General features: G+C 39.9%; 2 protein-coding genes and 1 pseudogene across 6 annotated transcripts in view; 1 reads left to right on the top strand and 2 right to left on the bottom strand.

Annotated features, from left to right (window-relative positions):
* Nucleotides 1-2,274: 2,274 nt before the first annotated feature.
* rce1a (Ras converting CAAX endopeptidase 1a) lies at nucleotides 2,275-14,654 on the bottom strand. The gene is made up of 8 exons (XM_067525367.1): nucleotides 14,485-14,654; nucleotides 13,909-14,011; nucleotides 13,691-13,774; nucleotides 13,478-13,556; nucleotides 13,141-13,308; nucleotides 11,398-11,469; nucleotides 11,202-11,264; nucleotides 2,275-10,090 (listed from the first exon to the last, which is right to left on the bottom strand). The coding sequence occupies exons 1-8, from the start codon at nucleotides 14,652-14,654 to the stop codon at nucleotides 9,861-9,863; spliced, it is 969 nt and encodes a 322-aa protein (XP_067381468.1). The 3' UTR covers nucleotides 2,275-9,860.
* Nucleotides 14,645-22,279, top strand: part of peli3 (pellino E3 ubiquitin protein ligase family member 3) — a 29,165-nt gene continuing 21,530 nt past the window's right edge. Inside the window, exon 1 of one of the 5 annotated variants that reach the window (XM_067525366.1) lies at nucleotides 14,645-14,778. The gene's annotated coding sequence lies outside the window, so the exon portion shown is untranslated. Of the gene's footprint in view, nucleotides 14,779-16,268; nucleotides 16,745-22,279 lie in introns of those variants that run through there. The other 4 variants (XM_067525361.1, XM_067525360.1, XM_067525362.1 and 1 more) reach the window with 4 other exon arrangements.
* Nucleotides 16,751-21,150, bottom strand: LOC137137172 (uncharacterized; annotated as a pseudogene).

Below are 22,279 nucleotides of genomic sequence, written 5' to 3'. Positions count from 1 at the left end.
TTTAGGAATTTGTTGCAATAAAATTGCAGCAGCAAACAAATTTGCAAAAATAGTTTCATCTGATTTTCTTTGTATAATGCAATAAAAATTAGATGCAATAAGTGATAATAAAACTCACTGTTGTCAAACTTTGTCATGCAGGTGAGAATGTTTATAACTGGGATTTACACTACACTGACATCACCACTGATCTTGCTTATTTAATCCAGCTCACCCTGATTTCTTCGACGCTTGCAGCAGATCTGGATGCAGTAGTGTCTGTCAGTGATTTGTCTTATACCACGTTTCAGCCGTTCTAGAGGTGTTTCGGAGGTGTTGCCTAAACCAAAATTACAAACAGCAAAGTGATCAATTCAGGAAGCAGTATCAGTGTTGCCTTAGCTTTGGGAGGAGTCATGGCAGCTTGGTCTTTTCCACTATGTCAGGACAAATGTTACATTTTTAGAATAGAAACAATGCTACATTTAGAAAAATCTTTTTGTTTTTTTGTACTGTGGGATGCATCTGGTGGATGCCAGAAGAAGTTTGCCAGTACATTTTTCACAAAACAATGAATTCACCTCAACTGATTCTTGTGGTTAAACCAGAGAAACTGCCACCACACTGTAGTGGTCTGTGAATAAATGACATGTGCTGACATCTGTTTGCTGTCGAACCATGTTTCCATGTGGTCACACACTAATGCTGCAGGCAACACAATTCCAGCAACACAAACTCGTTGCAGGTCATTGATTATCAGGTCAGTCAGGAAGGCTTTGTTTTGCCAAAGAACTGGTTCATGACCTTCTCACTCAGCCCCGCAGCTCATGAAACTGACACTTGGTTCCTAATGCTGAAGGCTTTGTTGTAGGATGTATTAAAAAACAACATACTGCAAATGTCAAAGGAGGGAAATTCCTCTGAGTTTGAACTGTCAACACTTCACGTCATTTATGGTCATAGACAGAAAATACAGCTCACACGCAGATCCAGCTGAGCTGGTGTCCCCTTAAATAGTAACTCTGTCTTTAGCCCCAGTTCTTTTTCTGAAAAATCTCATCTGTCCTATTACGCGTGTTTGTTTGTACTAAATACAATATGACCAGGCAGGAAAGGAACTAACATGCTGAGCAGGCCCAGTTGACTAAGATGGCAGTGACCATGAAAGACGCTTCTTTGTTGGGGCACAGATAGCAGAATTTCAGACACAGACTTCTTAACTGTTAGTGTTTCAATAGGAACAATAAAAGTCCTGGCTCAGGAAGGTAGAGCGGTTGTCCACCAATCTCACAGTTGCTGGTCGATCCCCAGCTCCTCCGGTCACATGTTGAAGTGTCCTGGAGCAAGACACTAAACCCCAACTTTGTTGCTCCCGGTGAGTGTTGGCCAGCTGCATAGCAGCTCCCCCATCTGTGTGTGTGTGTGTGTGTGTGTGTGTGTGTGTGTGTGTGTGTGTGTGTGTGTGTGTGTGTGTGTGTGTGTGTGTGTGTGTGTGTGTGTGTGTGTGTGTGTGTGTGTGTGTGATTGTGAGTGTGAATGGGTGAATAAGAAGCAGTGTAAAGATGTTTGAGTACCAATCGGTAGAAAAGCGCTATGCAAGTGCAGAACATTTACCATTTGTAAAGGGACATCAGCATTTATGGGAAAGATGACAGTAAATAAGCACACAGCTTTATTTACTGCGATACGTAGGAAACCCAGAAGAGCAAGAGCAAAATGAGCCTGTCAGCAATTACACAGAGAAGGATATCAGAGTAAAGATGTAGTAAAACTGACATGTCTCTGTTGTAGACACTGCATAGGGGTTTGCTATTTTGAGGTACGATACTGCATTTGTTTTATCTAAGCAGGTAGAAGTGATGTACTGTGTAAACAGGCTCAGCAGTTCTTGTTTCACTAAAAGTAAAGAAGAAACCTTTGTTTGGGCTCCCTAACATCCCTCCTCCTCCCCGCTCACCTAGTTCTCCTAGTGAGTTGTAGGAGACCCGATCAGACACGGAAACAAATCGAACAAAACGGATACTAGAATGAGGCTGAAAGAAATCCCCACCTTTGCCTCTCAGTAGTAAAATGTTCCTCTGGGTTTGGATGACTACATGTCTGATCCAAGTACAAGTACAAGTTATTACAATAAAAGTATCCTTTAGAATCCAGGGTTGAATTTAACTGTGTTGTAAATGAAAAAGGACAATCAACCACAAAATGATTGTCAAGAAATTCATCTCACCGTGAACAAAGTTAAAATGATCTTGTCAATAGCACCTGACAGTGGGTTATAGAGGCACAGACACCAAGGATGTACAAAAAGCCTTTATTTAAAAACATATTTTGCAGTGATTTGTTTGTGTAAAAGATTGTCTAAAAGACATTTCTGTGGTCTCTGTAACTTGAATTGTACAAGTGTGACGCAATGAGCATAAAATACATGCACATATCTGTACAGTCTGTTCCTGTCACCAAAATAGATCTGATTACAAAATATAGTGCTCAATATAAACATCTGTGGACTCACTATTCATACACTGGCTTCAGAAAGGTTCATGACCATTTGTTCACTAATTTAATTGTAAATGGACAAAATTGTCTTTTTGCACAGAAATCCGTCAGAACACACGGTTTTACGTGGTTTGCTACCACAAAACAAAACACACAAATCTAAAACAAATATCTTTTGAAAGATGTCAAATGAAATGCCGGTGTGTAAACAGTAAAGGGATCTTAATACTAACTGAAGCCACCAGATTGTTGTAACCTCTGAATATGCACAATGTCAAGGACTCATTCTGTGGATACTGTATCTGGAAATTACAAAGCAGCTAACGCATAAGAAAAATATACTCTGCCATCTCTGTGGATGCTGTTCTCTGCACATTATGAGCAGGTTCAACATATTTAGCAAATATTGATGTGGGACTGTTGGCTTAGTTCGCGGTTTGGGAAACGTAAAATGAACGTTAGAAACCCAAGTGTCTCCCCTCATAATGTCAGGGTTCAAGCTGGTGACATGAAAAGCTCAAATCTGGGAAGTTTTCATACTCAACATTTGTCTGCACGCAAATAACATCTGGAGAATCTGGTCGGACTGTAGTCTTATATAGCATTTCTTAGTATGTCAGTCTTTGCCCAAGCAGGGGGTAAACAAAGAGGCTTCTGGGACATTTCCAAAATCAATATATAGGATTAAGTTATTGATTTTTTTTTTTTTACATTGAAGCCACTTATATGCAGCGTTTGGCTTCCTGCCGTGGAACTATTAGACACTAAAAGAGTCACTGTGTGAAGTAATGCTACCAGCACACACACACACGCACAAATCCAACAGGACACTAGCTGTATTTACATGGACACAAATTTCACACAGAACCAAAATAAGAGCCTAATCGGAATAAAAGTGTCATGTAAATATGTCACAGACACCAAATGGTGTTTCTCCCCTTGTTGGACTAATATAAATATACTGTATTCTTTCTGCACCTTTGTCTGACATGGAGAGAACATTAGGTTACATAGATTTTTTTTGAGACTGCTGGCTAATGAGAAAGAAACCAAATCTCCTTCCCAAGACAAAATGGAGCTCAATCCTCGTCTAATTCTTTTGACTAAACCGCCAAAGATGGGATATTCTGTTAAATTTCCAGCGGACTAAATATTCACAGCAGGCTGAATCACTTTTTCCATAAAAAAAAAAACAACAACAACAACAAAAAAAAACAGTTATATTCTCATTAAATGCTTTGAGTATGTAAATGCACATCAGATCAGAACAGCATCCTGTAAACAGGGTGGAATCTCTGATCAGGATGATTTTATTCTGATAGCAGGAAAACTGTCCATCTAGCCACAGCTACTGGGTGTGAGGAGTTCAGAACACGCCTACCTTAAAAGAGACTGCAAAGGTGGCACAAATCCCATTAACGGACTGACACGACTCTAGTGAAGACAAAAACAAAAATACAATACAGCTGCGTTTTGTTTTAAATGAACAATCTTGATACAAATTGCTTTGTTCTTACAATAAGTGGGGCATTTCACAGTCTAAGTGTTGACTCTGGTGGACACTAATGATACTGTTTCCAAGTTATCGCAAACCTAGTTTAGCATTTCTGAACTGCAATCATTTATTATTCATCAGGACTAATATATTTCATGAGGGCTGCAGGAGAAGTGTTGTATTATTCAACATGATTGCATGAAGACTGAGAGCAGTATACATTGGGGGACAACAACCAACAATTACTGAAAATTCATGTTTGATCGTTCCCAGCTACTGCGATTATACTTTGTACTCAACTGTACGCAGCCAAAGTTCCAGTTACATCATGTTATAGTTTATATTTCTCTGGTAGTAGCAGTTTCATCTTGTGCCTTGTCCATATGTATTTTGAATTAGATTTATCATACAGTAACTAAAAATCTGTTGTTGCTTTTTACAGGACAATTTCACTATCGCCATGATTCCTATTGTTCTAGTTTGAGGCGTGCATGTATATAAAGAGTATGAAATTCTATTTTTAATAACGTCCTCCAGAGGAGTTTTTTAGTTCAGATGATGTCATCCGGTTGGGGTCTTGGCCAACATGCTCCTCCATAGCAACCCCAATGTGATGTCATCTGAAATGAAAAACTTTTCAGATTGATGAACAGGGATATTTTAATACAAGGAAGGCAGAGGGAGGTTTCATACTATTCACATGCAAGCACTCTGCAAAGTGTAAGAACGTCTAAGAATCAGTATAATATCAAATCCTCTAATAATTAGGAAGCTGAGCTGAATAGTCATAGTACATCTGCATTAGGATAAACACACACCACTGTCTTAATTAGCTCTTGCAGTTTCTAGAGGCTAAGATCGGAAATTAAAGGTTTCATTTGAAGTAGAGGTACATTCTAAATTCCTCATGGACAGTTTGGCACTCTACCTTTTTCTTACCACACGTTGAGTCACCTGACAACTTAACATTTCCTACTTGCTGAATTATTGGGAATATTTGAATATTAAAACAGGTACTTTAGCATGAAAAAAAAACCCCAGAAAACTTAATTCAGGTGAGGATAAATGAAAACACAAACTGTTGAGGATTTTCTCAGGTAGCTGAGATTTGGGAGGAATTTCAATTATCTGTAATCTTATGTGTAAGGTAACACATTTACAGCAGAGCAACCAAATCCCCATGATGTGAACGTGGTTCAGAGAGGAGGGTAAAAGCAGGATTAAGTATGCGTTCACCCTGTGGAATAAAAAACTAGTAATACTCTCGGCACCAGGTTCCTCCCCATCGGCACGACTTAACCACGACTGAGTAGAAGCTAAAGCAGAAATTTGAGAGAGTGAACTGGTTTTCCAGTGACCGACGACTGATGTCAAACCAGACAATCAACAGAATGGAAAGGTTTTCAGTTCCCCTCAAAGTGCTTTGACGCCCTCTGCTGGGAGCATCAGGTAGGTACAGTACAACTCACACGCTGGCTGCCAGACTTTGTAAACTTCAACAATTACCTGCCAAGAACCACTACCAGTCCATAATTAATAACACGCATGCACAGCCCTGATTCAGCCACAGATTCTACTGCTTTACTTTCTCAGTATAAAATGGGTCCATAAACTTTCACACACACAGATTTATTGCTAAAGACCCAAGCAGTCCACTTCCTCTTCACAGTATGAGTATAGCTTATATAGCATATTTCACCATTTTGAGGTTTTCGTGTTTCTCTCAGAAGCACCTTATTCATCAATAACTGTAAACTATTAATAACATAAACAAGTCCATCACTTTGATCAGAAGAAACGACTGTGTACATCTACAACGTGTTTCACAGCAAAGATGGTTCAGACACTAAGAAAACAATTATTTAAAAACATGTAAAAAGGAGGGAAAAAAATCTGATGCACAGATATTGGCTCTACAGTGGAAAACTATAACAAGATTGTGTGGAAGTCTAGTGCAACAACTGTATCTGGCCCAAATTACATGCTGGTGAAAAACTAATGGAAGTGTATCAAGCTATGATTACAATCTAGTGGGGCTAAATACTTCAGATAAGGTATAAGGATTAGAAATTGTTCCATTTCAGTTGCAAAAATTAAATAAAATGCCATTTTTCATTAAAGGAAATAACTTTGCACAGTGTCAGAAACGTTGCCATGGCTTGAGTGCAAACTCAAAAAGGTTTTTAAGTGGTACCACAAATGTTCCTGGAGTTGCTTTTCTAATTTGGTGAACAGTCTAGGTTTGGTATCCAGATTTAAATCAGCGTTTTGCTAACTGTGGATGTGCACTCGGTATGATCATCTGTTGCAGTCCTACTCGTAGTCTGAGCACTGCAGCTACCTGCGTTAAAAATAAATACGTTTCCCTTCAGTCAGTTATGTGCTACTGGCCAATTTCAACTAGAGCACGATCTAGTTGTGTTTTGAAGTAAAGTTGTGTTCATGGGAGTAAAAACACAAATCACTGGTCCTGGCTCTGTCATGACAAAATCAAGCAGTGCAGTATAGTGTTGGAGTGTGGCTGCCTGTTAAGCTATACCTGAGTGTTAGGCGTCAAAGATCAAAGCAGCTGTAGAATCCTAGCATATGGCCGAGTCCTTCATGAATAAAACATGCTCTATGGAGAGACACAAAGACAGCAACTTACTAGGTCTAAAATATTCTGATCACACACAGGGACATTTGTTTAGTTCAAATGTTTGCACTCCTTTATCTGGATTTGTATTTTAATTTGAGAAGTGTCTATTCCACAAAAGCAACATCTATTAAAATGTCTGGATTTTTGAGATTTGGTGGCAGGTACATGTCAAAGTCCGTTTGGGTAAAAATGCAGGACTTGGACACCAACACTGTCTGACTGCATTCACACCAGCTCATATGAACCTGCTATACAAGGGTTTGTTTACCTAATCAAACAGGCATGAAAACAACAAATTTACCTGAGAAAATGTGCAATATATCAAATCATATTTGCAGTAAAACTTAAAGTGTTCAGGTTCCCAGAGCAGCTGTCCAATCCACACAGGGGGGTAATCTATGTACGCCTGAAGGTCAGGACCAAGTAGCAGGTGTTTAGTTGGTCAGAACTCTGCACAGACTAAATGCTGGTGTGTGTGGGCCATTAAAATATAAATAAATGAAATAAAATAAAACCGAGACCTTTACAAAAAACTGCCAGAACAAGGGAGACAACAAACAACGAAATAAAACTGTCTCCTCAAACTTATGCTTGTGTTCTGTTCTTTCGATTACAACTGTCTATTAGGAATCATTTGTTTGTCCAAACCTGTATGTGCACTACATATGGAAAGAACGTTTCCAACATTAGAAACACTTCAGATATCCTATGACCGACCTTCACCAACAAAACAACTAACAGTCCACTAATAAAATGCAAATCACCTTCAGCATATCCGTTTACACAGTGACCAATTTAAGCAGAGCGATTCGCTACCGAAGCAAAGTTCTGGAGTATGAATTAAGATAATAAGAACTCCAGCTGAAATGTTACTGTTAACAGCAAGTCAATAACATATTGCTTTTTCTTGTTTCAGTCCTGTACTCCAGTAAAACATCCAACAGAGTGTATCCACCAGTATGCGGTACAGCCATGTGTTGTGTTTTATGTAAGGGTTTGACTCTCATTGTCCTCCAGCAAACCACAGCTGAAAGCATTTTCATGTTTTATTCAAAGCCATTAAGGGAGAATTCTGGTTTATTACAACTTGGCTGAGTTCTGCTGGTGCCTAAAGCTACTATTTGTTGTTTATTTGGAAGATGTATTTTGCTTTTACCACTTTTTTTCTTGAAACTTTGTCACTTAGATCAAGCTACGGTCTACTGCTACTAAACACAGACCCTGTCCAACTGTTTTAGACTGAACGAAACCCGCCTGGTACTTCCAAACAAAAGCCCAAACCAACAAGACCTGAAGCTAGTTTCTCTACTTTATTCATTTGAATAAACAAAATAAAAATTCATTTTAAAATAAAAAAAAACCTGAGGCCAAACCTAAAAAGTGTTTGTAACAAAACTGTGCTAGACTAACGCGATAACCCAATTGTATGTCAATAGCTATTAGGTAAAGCAAAACTCTAAGTGTTGGTTTCCACTGCAGGAACTTAAATGACCTGTAACCTGAAGCTTCCCATAACCGGAATTTGTCAGATAGTTATTTGCTTTGTCGCTTTTTTCCCTCCGCTCTCTTGTGTTGGTTGCTGTTCACACCCATGTAAAAGTGTTTTTACGCACTGCTAGAGAGGAAATAGCTGCTGCCTTTAACCAATCTCAACCAACAACCCCATGAGCACCTACTGCCTCTTGCAAGCTCCTGGAACTTGATTTGTTACTACTTTTTGACGAGCTCCAGAACCAGAGAGCAAACAAGGCAAAAGCAGAACTTTAACCAAAGGGGGTAAACCTCATCTCCAGATCACCAAGTACCTGTGGCAGAAACCCACCTTAGGGGTCTTATTTTTGTAGTTTTAACCAATCAAAACTACTGGTTATGAGGGGGCAGGACCACCTTCTGAGAATCAGTCAGGTTATTTATCTAGGTTATTGAAACCACTTTGTTTGGGGTCAACCTACAGATATGAGATGACCTTTAATAATCATAATAATCACAGCCCAGCTGATAGTGGATATATCTGGCCAAAGCTATTTTAAATCCTGTTTTGACCAAAGTACCATTTCTCTGTGACTAGGAAAAAAAGTCTATCATCTATAGGTAGTCATAAAAAATAAAAACAAATCTTTCACTGGCCTTGGCCCTGCTGTGGAAATGCAAGTTAGAATTTGCTGAAAGGACTTTTAACCCAGGGAGTTCTTGGATTTTTATGCCTGAAAAGAAAGTACCAAGAACGTTTTGATGGAAATGCACCCTATAGATTGTATAAAACAATCCTTTGTTACGCCATAATACTACTATCACTACTATTACTACTAATACAAAAACTAGTACTCTGTCGTGGAGATTCTATGTAGTAACAAACATTGCTGATAATGTGCAGTGCATACAGACTGGGTTGCATTACTGGCTGTAAGGATACTGGACATGTGAAGTGAACAAGGTCAAGCAGCAGCTGGGTTGTAAGCCAGATGTGGCAAAGTTGAAAATTCTTCCTGAAGCATTTACTGTGATTATTATTGCCTATTTCACAATGTAAACTCAAAACCACGGTTAAATCTGACGGAAGGTTTGGGTGTATAAAACAGTCATGATGTATGTGATGAGTCTGAGAAATAAATTTACTGTTAATTTCTTCTAAATAAAGTCTGGCTAACCTAACACCTTCACATGACAGCAATAATCTTGAAGTGTATAACAGTATTGTAACCAGTGGCTCAATGGCCTAAAACTACAAAAATACAACCTACAATAAAATGAAACAGAATGACGCCTATATAAGATTAGACAGATGTAGTGAAAAATGAACAGAGCAAAATGGTTCATATGATAACTCATCACAAACTGATGAGATCTGTCAGCATAAGAGGATCTCAGGAGTGTCCTTCGTGTATATATCTACACTACAATCACAGATCAGAGTGGCAGTGCAGCCCCGCAAAGACAGAACGTTCCCTTGGTTAACTCTCAACAACATTAACCCCACTTACTCAAACTGAGCCACTCTTGCACATTAGCTTCAGCCAATTTACTAAAATATGTCATGTACATTTACTGACATATCAAGGGTGCACAGACCAGAGGAAATGGGTACTGAGTGCCTCACCTCTCCATTACTTCTGTAGCCCACATGGCTGTTAGCACTGTCGGTCCAAACTGGACCTGACCTGAACTTGGCAAAAAAACAACCTAGACTGCTTCATCAGCAGAATGTGACTTGATGAAAGCAGAGAAGTGTGGAGGAGGGTATTGGAAGGGAGATCAGGAGATGCAGAGAGAGCTAGGGGAGGAGGCAAGGGTGCAAACTGGCGTGGGGAGCATGTAGTAGTGTGGATCAGTGAAGGGAAAAAGAAAGAGAAGAAACAGGAGGACCCCTAGCAGATAGGAGGAAAGGATGGTGAGGCGATGAGGGTGCTCCAGGGCTGTGCTGATCGCGGGGAAACCCATGTAGTTGCAAAAGGAATGACAGAGAACTGGGCCCATCAGATGACCTGCAACACACAGAAACGAAGGAGGATTAACAAGGTGTCGATCACAAAAACCGGTTTAAGGAGAATAGGATTCTTGCTGAGGACAGCATACAATCTCCTTTCACAATAGTAAGTGTGTACACGGTCGCAGTCCAACACTGTAGTGGAAACTGTGGAGCATCTACCAGCTGTAAGAAGCTGTTGGAGACGAAAGAAGGCCAAACATAATAGTTACTTAGATAGATGTTTCTATTTTAAAACTTTATAGATCTCATATTATAACTTCATACAGCAAATGTGCTGACTTAAACTTGCTTTTATGTTGTTGTTTTTACTATCAATGCATTTTGGAAGGAGATGGAAATAGAAGTGGTTGGGTTGCAAACAAATGAGTCAAACACCAAAAAAGAGATGTGCACAAGTGCAAGGCAGTTTCAAAAACATGACAGATCTGCAGAGGATGTTAGCCTTACATTAGGGGCATCAACACTGTAGTGAGACCACAAGTGAGAATTCAAAGATGCAAGGACCTTTAAAGTCATTTAGACCTACGTGAAACATCTGGAAACATAATGTAATTACCTCCGTTTTGCTGTTACTACACAAGTACTGTCAATTGGGCTAAAAGTGCGTTTGAACACTGTTAATCCAAGGCTGGTTATTTCTCCAGTGGCTCCAACGTCTATCCATTGGTACCCACTTTTCTTAAGGATCACAAGTCATCCATAATAAACCACAGTTTATTGGCAGGACTTGGATTTGTCAGTTACAGGGTGTCAGTCAGAGAATCTCTCCAATATTCCTTTACGGGGGAATCGTGCCCATACGTATGCAAGAACAAGATGCAGTCAGCAACAAGCGCTCAAATCAGGTGGGAAGGATCCTCCAGCCCTCCATTGGTGTAAAAGTATGTGAGTGTGTGCAAGTTCAAATGGGGATTGAGAAGCAGTGTAAAGTGCTTTGGTTACCAAGAAGGTACAAAAGCACTATACAAGTGCAAGACCATTTTTATTTTTTTATACTAAGAAAAATAGCTCAATATTGATGTGTAAATGCTATTTGCAGGTTACAAAAGGTACAAAGAAAAACTTTTGAAACTTTTCTCACAATTGAAAGTATAAAAGATCCTTACCTGTCCTGATGAAGATGAAGGCAGTGTAGGCCCCAAACACTGCTGTGTAGGAGAACTGGAATACTGAAGTAGACCAAACAAAAGACAGTCAATGACCAGTTTCTTGCTGCTATTGTATCTTGTAGTCACATAATGAAATACAATCCCAATGACAGCTCTGTACTCTTTAACAAGATGACACATTATTAAGCCTCACCTGCAGAGAGGAAGATCCCAGATAGTGTCCCCTGTCTGAACCGCAGCAGCTCAATCACATGATGGAAGTGAGCTGAAAGAAAGACAACAGCATTACAGAGCAGAACACACACAAATATAGCAGCAAGACATAGACTATATGAGCAGCAGCTATTCTCCCAGTTAAAAATGTTGGGGTGCTGGGAATTACAGCGCATCTGCTGTCACAGCCAGGTCCTTTTCACTTCATTCAAAACCAAATAATGAACTAATGTAGAATAACGAACAGAAATATTGCTGCTTTTATAAGTGTTCTGAGGTAGTTTGCTTCATCGTGTAGTGGGAAAGCTGCAAAATGTATTCCTGCATGAACTGTTCAGTGCCTGTGCTTTGACTGCACATGTACGACAGAAATGAACGAAACATTGTTTAATGCTTCACAGGTAAATAAAATTCATTTTAAAATTCACTTTTCCTCTAAACCGGATACACATACCACTTCTTTTTTCCCCCCATTTCTTTCACTTGTTATGCTGTTCAGTCAAATACAACAAATGGGGAGTTTTTCTCCTGACCATCCTTGAAAGACAGAGAGTGTCCATCATGTGTTTAATGTGTCCAGGTGCATACTCCTAAAGGTAGCAGGAATACAAACGTTTGCAAGTGTGGATCCATCAAAGACTAAAACGGACAGACTTGCTCCTTGGCACAAACTGCGTGCAGACAAAAATGATTGGGCTACATGTAAAGGCAATGTTATTCGTATCTGATGGTTCCAACAAGTACTTCCCTCCGGAGATCGTTGTATGAGGAACATTGAACATTTATTGTATTTGTTTCTCGACTTAAGCAACAACTAATTGTACATACAAGTCTACGAACAGTAATCTCACAAACACGTTCAGAAACAGTTTTATCAAACAGGTTTCAGAAAGTATAGCTAAACACACAGAACTCGCTTCTCAAACTAAGGCTGAATCCACAGAACTTGGTTAGAAACTGTGTGACTCCACAGCTACACACTGAACCTTCCACTTCTACCTTGTTGTGGTCCCAGACTTAAAAGGTAAACTACAAAGGCAACAATAAAGGCAATCATCAAAGCCATATTATGTCACTAATGACATCATCCATACACCTATACATATACCTCTTATTCTAATTAACCTTACAATACACATCATAGACACAAAAAAAAAAAAAACAATGAAACCGTGGTTGGCACATACACAGACATCTGAAAAGAATCCACCTGGAGTCTCGCAGACTTGTAATATTTTAGTGATGCAGTGACTTTGTGATGCTATAGTGGAGATTTTAATGAGGAAGAAATGAACTGGCCTTTCTGAGGATCATATTATACGTCTGAAAACTATAACATAACCTAATTATTTTGCTAGTGTGTTTCATACTTTTTCATTGTCTCTAAACAGCACAAAATTAAATCCACAGACACTTTAGATTAGTATGGGTTGACTTATCCATCACAATGGGCATCAACTATGTATATATTTGTGGCCACTTGTGGGCAAACAAGCAACAAAACCCTGACTTCATCAAATGTGGATGGATAATGTGTAAATGATATATTTAGTTACTCCCTTTAAAGAGAGATTTTCCTCTTCACTGTCAGCTTAGTGCTTGCTCAAGATTTGTTGGCTGTTCTCTGAAAATCTGTAAGGTGTTTTCTGTACTATGTGCACTGAGGTATTTGTTGTTGTGAATAGCGCTATTTCATTAAATTGGGATTTCATTGTATACTAACCCACTCCAAAGAACAGAGGGCAGGTGAAGATGGCTATAGAAGGGCCAGCACATGGCACCAACATGGGCAGCATGCAGGCTCTGAATACCAGCTCCTCTGTTAACGGTGCTACCACCTGATTCCGCAACCAACGCATGTCAGTGACACACAACACCCAGAACCACGGGTCTGCAGGAAGACAGAGATGGATGAGGAGTTCATGTTTGCAGGAATATGTCATAAGAAATTAGCTTTTCAGCTATGGAAAAAATATGCCTACTTTAAGTTGAAAAGCAACAAGTTGCAGAGGAGTTTATTGAAGCCCTAAAGCCCAAAAGACTAAATTCGACTGCCTCACCAAAGGCAACCTTGATGCCATCCATGAAGCTCCAGGGGCAGTCCATGGCCAACTGCATTAGGGGGCCCAGAAACAGGACCTAGCGAACACATAAGAGTAATATGACTCCTCGTTTGTAAAATTGTTAATCTAATCATTTGTGATATAAAAGATATTATTAATGAAGGAAGTATTCATTGTCGGCATGAATGATAAGGAAGAGGTGTTTCTTACCACAGTGAGCAGAAGAGGAAGTATAATGGCAGGAATGAGGCCCTCAAACCGAATCCCCATTAGAGCCAGTAACGACGGGCCAGTCTGACATGCAGAGACAAAACAGTCAGCATAACAAAACAACAATGCAACAGCAAACATATGAAACAACAGGACATAGGTTTTATTGCGAGGTCCAGAGCTGAAAATTGAAAGTGGTTTCTAAGACATAATCTTACCCTGACACCTGTGAATTCTCTCCAAGCCCAAACAAAGAGAGGAGACAAACCCGACACTATCAGGACACTTGTGAAGCGTCTCTTGATCACAGTTGGGTGATCCCTGAGAATATACAATACACAAAATCACACGCTCTTTAATGTGCATAAATACACCTTATTTTCACACCATAATGAGCTTAATGTGAAATTTTAGATTTAGTTATATTGGAATTGTCTGCAGAAATATCAAATCCAGCCTCCCCAGCAGACTTGACCATTTCTAGTTTGCATTCAGCCAAGATCGATTCACAGAACATCCATACACCACTTTGTTCCACACAACCACTAGACAAACTTAGCCAACGGCAGCTGTGCTAGTTCGGGTTGGATTCCACCCCTAATTCAGTCGCCGTCATTTATTCATTCATTCATTCATTAGTCATAAACAAATGAATGAAGCAGGTCCAACAAGAAGGAAATTGTGAGGCGTTGAAGTGAAAGCCCACTCAGTGCTGAGCTGAAATTAGACTGACATAATGCCTGAATAAAAAGTGGAATAAAACCGTAATGTAACTACGCAGAACATTTGCTCACCTCGGCAAGTCACTCCTCCACACGTATAAACTTCCAACATAGGAACAAGCGAGCAGCAGACAGGACAGCACCGACACCCAGCATATTCCTTCTGGGGGTACGAAGCCGCCATTGCTGTATTCCGTCTCCTCTCTTACAATGTTTGGTGAGAATTCGCCCTCCTCTGCCATCACGTTTGCCGGCTAAGACTGAACCAAACAACTAATGGGCACCGGGACGGCTGCTGGACCATCTAACAAGATAAAACCTCTAACAACTTACGTTGTGAAGCTGTCAGTAATCTTCTTTCGAAATGTGAGCTAACGTAACTAGCGGAAGTGCTGCTCAGGCGCTGTATATCTACGTCACAAATGTCATAACGTTTATCTTCTTCTTCGAGGATTATTTTTGGCTTACGTCTTTTAAAGGAGCCCTACTGCCATCTTGTGGAGGAAATGTGTTTTTCATTGCTTATGTTGTAATGCTTTAGCGTTTTCTAAGTGTTGCAACATAGTGTCCTTTTCCTAAGGTACAGGCAGATCCGTTTTGTCAATTTCCTGCAACAAACAAGAAGGTGCAAATATTTACTTTCCACACGTATTCAGACCAAGGCTCTAAGTGAAAGGTTCAGTAAAGCTATCGTTTGGATCGAGATAAAAAGGTTCCATCGATAATGTTTTATTAATATTTGTCGGTGTGAAAAAAAACATGTATTTAGTGTCAGTTAGGGAGATAATGATGGATGTGCGCGTATGTTATCAATAATTCTAATGTAGGAAAATTGTGAAAATTATTTATGTGCCAGTAGATGATCTTCTGTTGCATTTGAGTCCCTGCCCCAGAAAAACCTTTGGCATGTCAGTGCTTTGAAGAGTACCTATGATTTTTTTTCTCGTGGCCTATTTTTTAATGTTGACAGTGAGCTGAAAGGAAAAGTACGTTTGACTCAACATAAAAACACCAGAAATTTGCTTATCAGAAACTGATGTGAGCTGCACTGTGGTGGAGTGGTTAGCACTGCCGCCCATCCCCATTTTGAAACCCAGCTTGTTGCTGTCTCTCTGTGTGGAGATTGCATGTTCCCCCAACGCCAGCTAGAATAAGGCATACGTGGTTACAGATAATGAATGAATGAAGAATGGCCGTGCATTACTGGGAGGCCATGCTTTGGAGGTACAGTGTAAAAAAAACAGTAGTACATACATGCATAGTACATTCTATCCAGTTTACTTGTCTGGTGCATGGACAGATGCTGCAATGGCTTACAGGACAAACAGTCTGAAATTTGGGGTTGCAAACATCCACAGGGTTAAGCAGTTGACAGAGTTTACATCACGCAGCTTTTTGCAGGCAGCTGTGGAAAAATGCATGAATTAGCTTTTAGCATGCTTTTATATGCAAGTTAGCAGCAAACACAACATGCAGTCAACACAGAGGGAAATGACAGTTCTGCAAGCAGTTGTTCATAATTTAAAGGATCAAACAAACTTGCTGGTGTTAGATGAGAAGCCGGAGGATTCCAGCAACAGTAGGACTCATTCTCTGGGGGCCACAAGGGCTGCACACAATCGTGATGATGCATCATATAATTGTGGGGCTATTTCAGTGTGGACATCTGACAAAAAAAGCCCCTTTCATATTAACTGGGCAGTCACAGCAGCCAATTGGGGGATTGTGAACAAACTCGCTTATTTTAATATTACTGGAGTTCTTGAATGCATCACATTTGGAATCCCACATTTACCAGGATCGAAGAAGGCAACGCCTGTTGGTGTTTTTTTTTTAATTACACTTTTTTTTTTGTGAGCGAGAGAGAGAGAGAGATAAAGAGAGAGAGAGATAAAGAGAGAGAGAGATAAAGAGAGAGAGAGAGAGAGGCAGGCGTGACATCGGGCTGTCTGTTGTTCCAGTCGGGAGGCAGGAACGTGAATCAGTCTCCGGTGTAATGTGAAGGGAGGAGAGGCGATGCTGCCCTGCGCTTCTTTTTCTTCTTCCTCTTCCTTTACTACGACTCTCCTGTTGTCTGTCTTTACGCTCCCTACGCTTTACGGGGACTGACAGGACCCGCGCAAACACAGTCCCGTCCGGGGTTGGAATTACGTGAAGATCCGAGCCTGTTTCGGACCTCCATTGGCAAACATCAGCGGGTACGGTCCTGTTTATGTGATCTGTCCCAGCACCTGTCTTTATCCTAGCAGCTCCATCCACAAAAGAGCCGATGGCAGGAGACGCTAGCTGGCCTGCTGTCTGCTCTGCTGCATCTCTAGGTAGATGATGGATGGTAAAGTCACCTTTTTATCTGTGGATGTATCTCTATCACCTTTGTTCCAGCTGCCTTGTTTTTATGAGATCAAACTAGGATAAGTGACGCAGTGTGAAGCTTTAAATCGAGCTTTTTAGGGGACTTGGTTTTTACGGATGGCTGTGAGCCTTTTTATTATTTACCACTACATCACTGCTACTGCTGCTGTGTGCGTGAGAGAGACAGGGAGATGTGTATTTGTGCGTAAAGAGGGTGTGTGTGGCGATGTCTCCCCTATGTGTGGTGTCTGTGCGGTGGAAGCCCCCTGTGTACAAACCCAGCCTACATGGGCTTAAAAACGACACAGTAGTTTATCATCAGACAGTGTTTATTTGCCCAAAGATGACGAAATAAAAGAATTTGCCCGATTCCTCGTTTTCCCTGCTATAAATGACCGGGACAAATGCGGGTCCATCCCCTCTGCATTGCCCTGGGAAAACGCAATCCTTTGCAATCCGTACAGATAGAGCAGGAATAACAAGTATAGACAGGGGCCATGTTTGGATCATCCTGGACCAGATAGGAAGCTTTTCTGGTGCATTAACAAGTTCCTGCAACATTTCCCAGCCTCTAGATTGTTCCAGCCTGCTTACAGGATGAGATGTGATGGGATAGGAAGAGAAAATGAGTTTCTAAAGCTTCACTACTCAAAGGCCTGTAGCAGTGCTTTTGTGATCTAAACATATAGTTTGCCGAGTATGAGTCATGTTTGCTTGCTGCTGACAGTGCACTGAAATGACAAGGAGCCTGGAACATACTAGTAGATATTTGGGTTTTGAATAGTATCAGAATGGCAATTTGAACTTTCAGTCAGTGTTGATTCCCTCCTTCAGTGATATGATGCAGTTCTTACATTAACATTTAGTCATTTAGCAGATGCTTTTATCCAAAGCGACTTGCAAGTGAAGTACAAGGCAGCAAAAATCTAAGTCAAGGAGAAAACATCAAAGCAAAGTCTTATCAGAAAAGTGTTAACACCTAAGGTCCATTAGTAAATGTAGGTATAGTGCTAATGTTTCCACCCACTGGACGGTGAGCTGTCAGACATTATCAAGCCATAGTTATGGGTTTGGTATGCAACACATGTTAACCAAGCAATTTTCTTTGGGGGCCTAGATTGTACACGTTTGCAGCATAAACTATAGATTGCAAAACCATAAGGTACAATATATACTGCACAGTACAGACAGTATACAATTGGCTGACTGGTTGACTTGGTTATAGTTATCCTGCTTTTCAAAAACTCTGCAGTCTGTCACAGCTTAAGAACAAAGCTACCTCAGCTTACCAGGCCTCTTTTCCTGTTACACAAGTGAGTATTTAAGCAAGCACCCACAGATTTATATTTTTAATATTCAGATGATGATACTGTCATTTTATGTTTGTGAAAGGCAAGATTATACATAATCTTTAACCAATTTAATTCAATTGAACTTTGTTTATATAGCACCATTTCACAACAAAGTAAAGTGCCTTGAGATGACTGTTGTGAATTGGTGCTATATAAATAAAGTTGAATTAAATTGAATTGAATTGAATCTCAAGGCACTTTACGTAATAAAGTCAAGACTATACGATATGTAAAGTAAATCCAACAAATCCCCCTCCAGCAGAAACAGGCTCAGGGTAGGCGGCCATAACTAACTATAAGCTTTATCAAAGGAAGGTTTTGAGCCTAGACTTAAAAGTAGACAGGGTGTCTGCTTCCCGAATCTGAAATGGGAGCTGGTTCCACAGTAGAGGAGCTTGATCGCTAAAGGCTCTTCCTCCCATTCTACCTTTGGAAATTCTGGGAGGTACAAGAAGGCCTGCATTCTGAGAGCGAAGTGGTCTACTGGGATCATATGGTGCTATGAGGTCTTCTATATATGATGGAGTCTGACCGTTCAGAGCTTTATATGTAAGAAGCAGGGTTTTAAATTCTATTTTAGATTTAATGGGAAGCCAATGGAGAGAAGCTAGTGAAGGTGAAATATGATCTCTCTTGCTAGTTCCAGTCAGCACTCTTGCTGCAGCATTTTGGATTAATTGCAGGCTCTTTAGGGAGTTACTGGGGCATCCTGAAAGTAGGGAATTACAGTAGTCCAACCTAGAGGTAACAAATGCATGGACCAGTTTTTCGGCATCACTTTGAGACAGGATGGTCCTAATTTTGGCAATGTTCCGTAGGTGTAAGAAGGCTGTTCTAGAGATTTGTTTTATATGTGAGTTAAAGGATAGATCCTGATCAAAAATAACTCCAAGGTTCCTTGCAGTAGTACTGGAGGCCAGACTTATACCATCTAGAGTAACTATATGGTTGGACATCATGTCTCCTGAGATTTTTGCGCCCAAATACTATGACTTCAGTTTTGTCTGAGTTTAGAAGTAAAAAATTATGGACATCCAAGCGTTTATGTTGGATGCTTGAAGTTTGACTAATAGATTTGTTTCATCTGGTTCCTTAGATAAATATAGCTGGGTATCATCAGCATAGCAGTGGAAATTTATGGAGTGTTTTCTAATAATGTTGCCTAAAGGAGACATATATAAAGTAAAAAGTATTGGTCCTATCACAGAGCCTTGTGGAACTCCATAGCTAACCTTTGTGTGCATGGAGGATTCATCATTAACATAAACAAATTGAAATCTATCAGACAGATAAGATTTAAACCAACCTAGTGCAGTTCCTTTAATCCCAATTTCATGTTCTAGTCTCTGTAATAAAATTTTGTGATGAATGGTATCAAGAGCAGCACTAAGATCTAACAGAACAAGTATAGAGATGAGTCCATTATCTGAGGCCATGAGAAGATCGTTGGTGACTTTTACCAGTGCTGTTTCTGTACTATGATGAACTCTAAATCCTGACTGAAAGTCTTCATACAAATTATTCCTATGAAGGTGATCACATAATTGTTTTGCGAATACTTTTTCAATTATTTTAGAAATAAAGGGGAGATTAGATATTGGTCTGTAATTGGCTAAAACACCTGGGTCAAGACAGGGTTTTGTAAGTAGTGGTTTAATTACAGCTACCTTATAGGCCTGTGGTACATAGCCTGTTTCTAAAGATAGATTGATGATGTGTGATTCGAACGTTTCTATTAAGGGTAAAGCTTCCCTGAGCAGTCTAGATGGGATAGATTCTAACAGACAGGTTGTTAATTTTGATGAGGTTATAGTTGAAGCGAGTCTCTGGGTAAAAAGCAATCTGTACCCCCAAGAGGGAGTGGGGCCTTTTTGATGATTCTAGCATTGTTGTACATGAAGATCTATCTGTAATATTTGGGGGGAGGATCTGGTGAATTCTTTATCTAATAGCTACAATTTTATTCATAAAGTAAGTCATGAAGTCATTGCTGCTCAGAGTTAAGGGAAAACTAGGCTCAACAGAACTATGGCTCTTAGTCAGCCTGGCTACAGTGCTGAACAGAAACCGGGGGTTGTTCTTGTTTTCTTCTATTAATGATGAATAATGTGCTGTTCTGGCATCACAGAGGGCTTTTTTTATATATATTATCAATCCGTTTTTCCAGGCCAAGCGTGAATCTTTTGAATTAATGGAACGCCACATCCTTTCTAACTTTCGTGTCACCTGCTTTAAGTTGCAAGTTTTTGAACTATATCATAGAGATGTCCTCTTCTGGTTTACTCCCTTCGTTTTCAGAGGGGCAACAGTATCGAAGATTGTATGTAGTGAGGCTCCAGAATTATCAACTTGTACAGGAGTAAAGTTAAGCTGACGACTCTCCATTGTATTAACACATTGTGAAGCACATGACGAAGGAATCGTTTCCTTGAATTTACAGATAAACATCTGCTGTAGTAGAATTTTTTTCTAACTGCTGTATAGTCCATTATTGTGAATTCAAATGTTATTTGGTCAGACCAAAGAGAAATATGAAGAAATACTGCTAGATTATCAGTTTCAATGCCGTATGTAAGGACAAGGTCTAAGCTGTGACTAAAACAGCGAGTGGGTTTTTTATATTTTGGGAAAAACCAAGTGAATCTAATAATGAATTAAACTCAGTGCTCAGGCAGTTACTGTCAGCATCTACATGAATGTTAAAGTCACCCACTATAATGACTTTATCTGTACTAAGCAGTAAATCAGATAGAAAATCTGAAAATGGAATCAAAAACTCTGAATAAGTGACTGGATGACGGTACACGATAACAAATATTGTAGATGTGGATTTTGAGTTTTCCAGTTTGGGTGTGAAAGGCTAAGAGTAAGACTCTCAAATGAGTTATAACTATGTTTAGGTCTACGTTTTATTGATAAGCTAGAATGGAAGATTGCTGCTACCCCTCCATCTCGGCCTGTGCTTCTAGGAACATGATAATTAATATGACTCATTTAAACTGACATATTCTTCCTGCTGCAACCAAGTTTCAGTAAAACGAATTGATGATCAGTTATTAAGTCATTTCCTAACATTTACTATTATTATTATTATTATTAATCTTTATTGCTACTAGCACCTGCTGCCTTATTAGTGGGATGAGCAGTAGTTCACATCATTAGTGAAGGCAACTAAGGTCCTGCTGGTAGCAATACTTGATCATTATCAGGAGTTAATCAAATGATGAGGTAATGAGTGATAATACTGTTAGTAGGAATTAGGTCAAGAATTCTAATAGTGCTGGTATCACTGCTTGTAGTAGTATCTGCCAAATACTTATAGAACCAGTAGCATCCAGGACTTCAGATCTTCAAAGTGTGTGTGTGTTGTGTGTGAGGACGTTAGTCTGCAGAAACACAGAGGGGAGATTTCAAACATCAAAAAGAGTTCGAGCTTTTGTGACATTGTTCACAGGGGTCTGTTTTAAAGCAATCAATCTGAAGCCAATTCATTTCAAACCGCTTACTGGAGCAAATGGAGTTTGTCAATTCAAAGATCAGTCCATTAGGGATGACCTAGATATGCCAGGACTGTCAATACAGGAGGTGGATTTCCATGGCATTTGCATAGGGACATCTGAAGTATTTGGTTTTGCTATAAACCTCTTGCTATATCAATAACCGTGTGCTGTATTTTCTGAGCGTGATACAAACATTTAGACCAATCCCCAGTTATCAGATTTACAAACTCCACATACCAACCAGCGTGATGTAACCATATGTTGCGCTACTGAGGTCATAGCTGAGCTTTGACCTGTGACCTCTGAGCACCTGCTCCAATGACTGTTGAGTCATTGGTATCACATAAACATGGGGCCCCTGCTGCTTTGGGTTACAGGGCAACAAAATGTCACTGATAGCCTCTTTATAGCTATTATATACAAGCTCAATATTTTAGCATTGGTTCAAAGATAGTGATCTTCAGGAAGCCATGAGTTGACAAGGGACAACATGCAGTTGACAAAATGCAGCAACTAGTTTCTAATAATAAGAGGAAAGAACAAAGATGAGAGAATGAAACATTCACTTTCATCTCCACTCCCATGTTAGCCCCGTCTGCAGATAGGGTCATGTGAACTGGCTTTTTTTACATATTCAAATGACGTGAGGAGTGATGCATCTGC

Source organism: Channa argus, chromosome 12, assembly GCF_033026475.1.
Source record: "Channa argus isolate prfri chromosome 12, Channa argus male v1.0, whole genome shotgun sequence".
In the NCBI taxonomy this organism is placed as follows: Eukaryota; Metazoa; Chordata; class Actinopteri; order Anabantiformes; family Channidae; genus Channa; species Channa argus.
This window is presented reverse-complemented; position numbering and strand designations above follow the sequence as displayed.

What these genes read in the sequence shown, in the direction of transcription:
- rce1a (XM_067525367.1), bottom strand. Translation starts at nt 14,654, where the DNA reads ATGGCAGAGGAGGGCGAATTCTCACCAAACATTGTAAGAGAGGAGACG. An exon ending in GAGAATTCACAGGTGTCAGG is followed by an intron (nt 13,775 to 13,908) that starts GTAAGATTATGT and finishes TCTGCATGTCAG; the next exon opens with ACTGGCCCGTCGTTACTGGC. An exon ending in CCCTCTGTTCTTTGGAGTGG is followed by an intron (nt 11,470 to 13,140) that starts GTTAGTATACAA and finishes TCTTTCTTTCAG; the next exon opens with CTCACTTCCATCATGTGATT.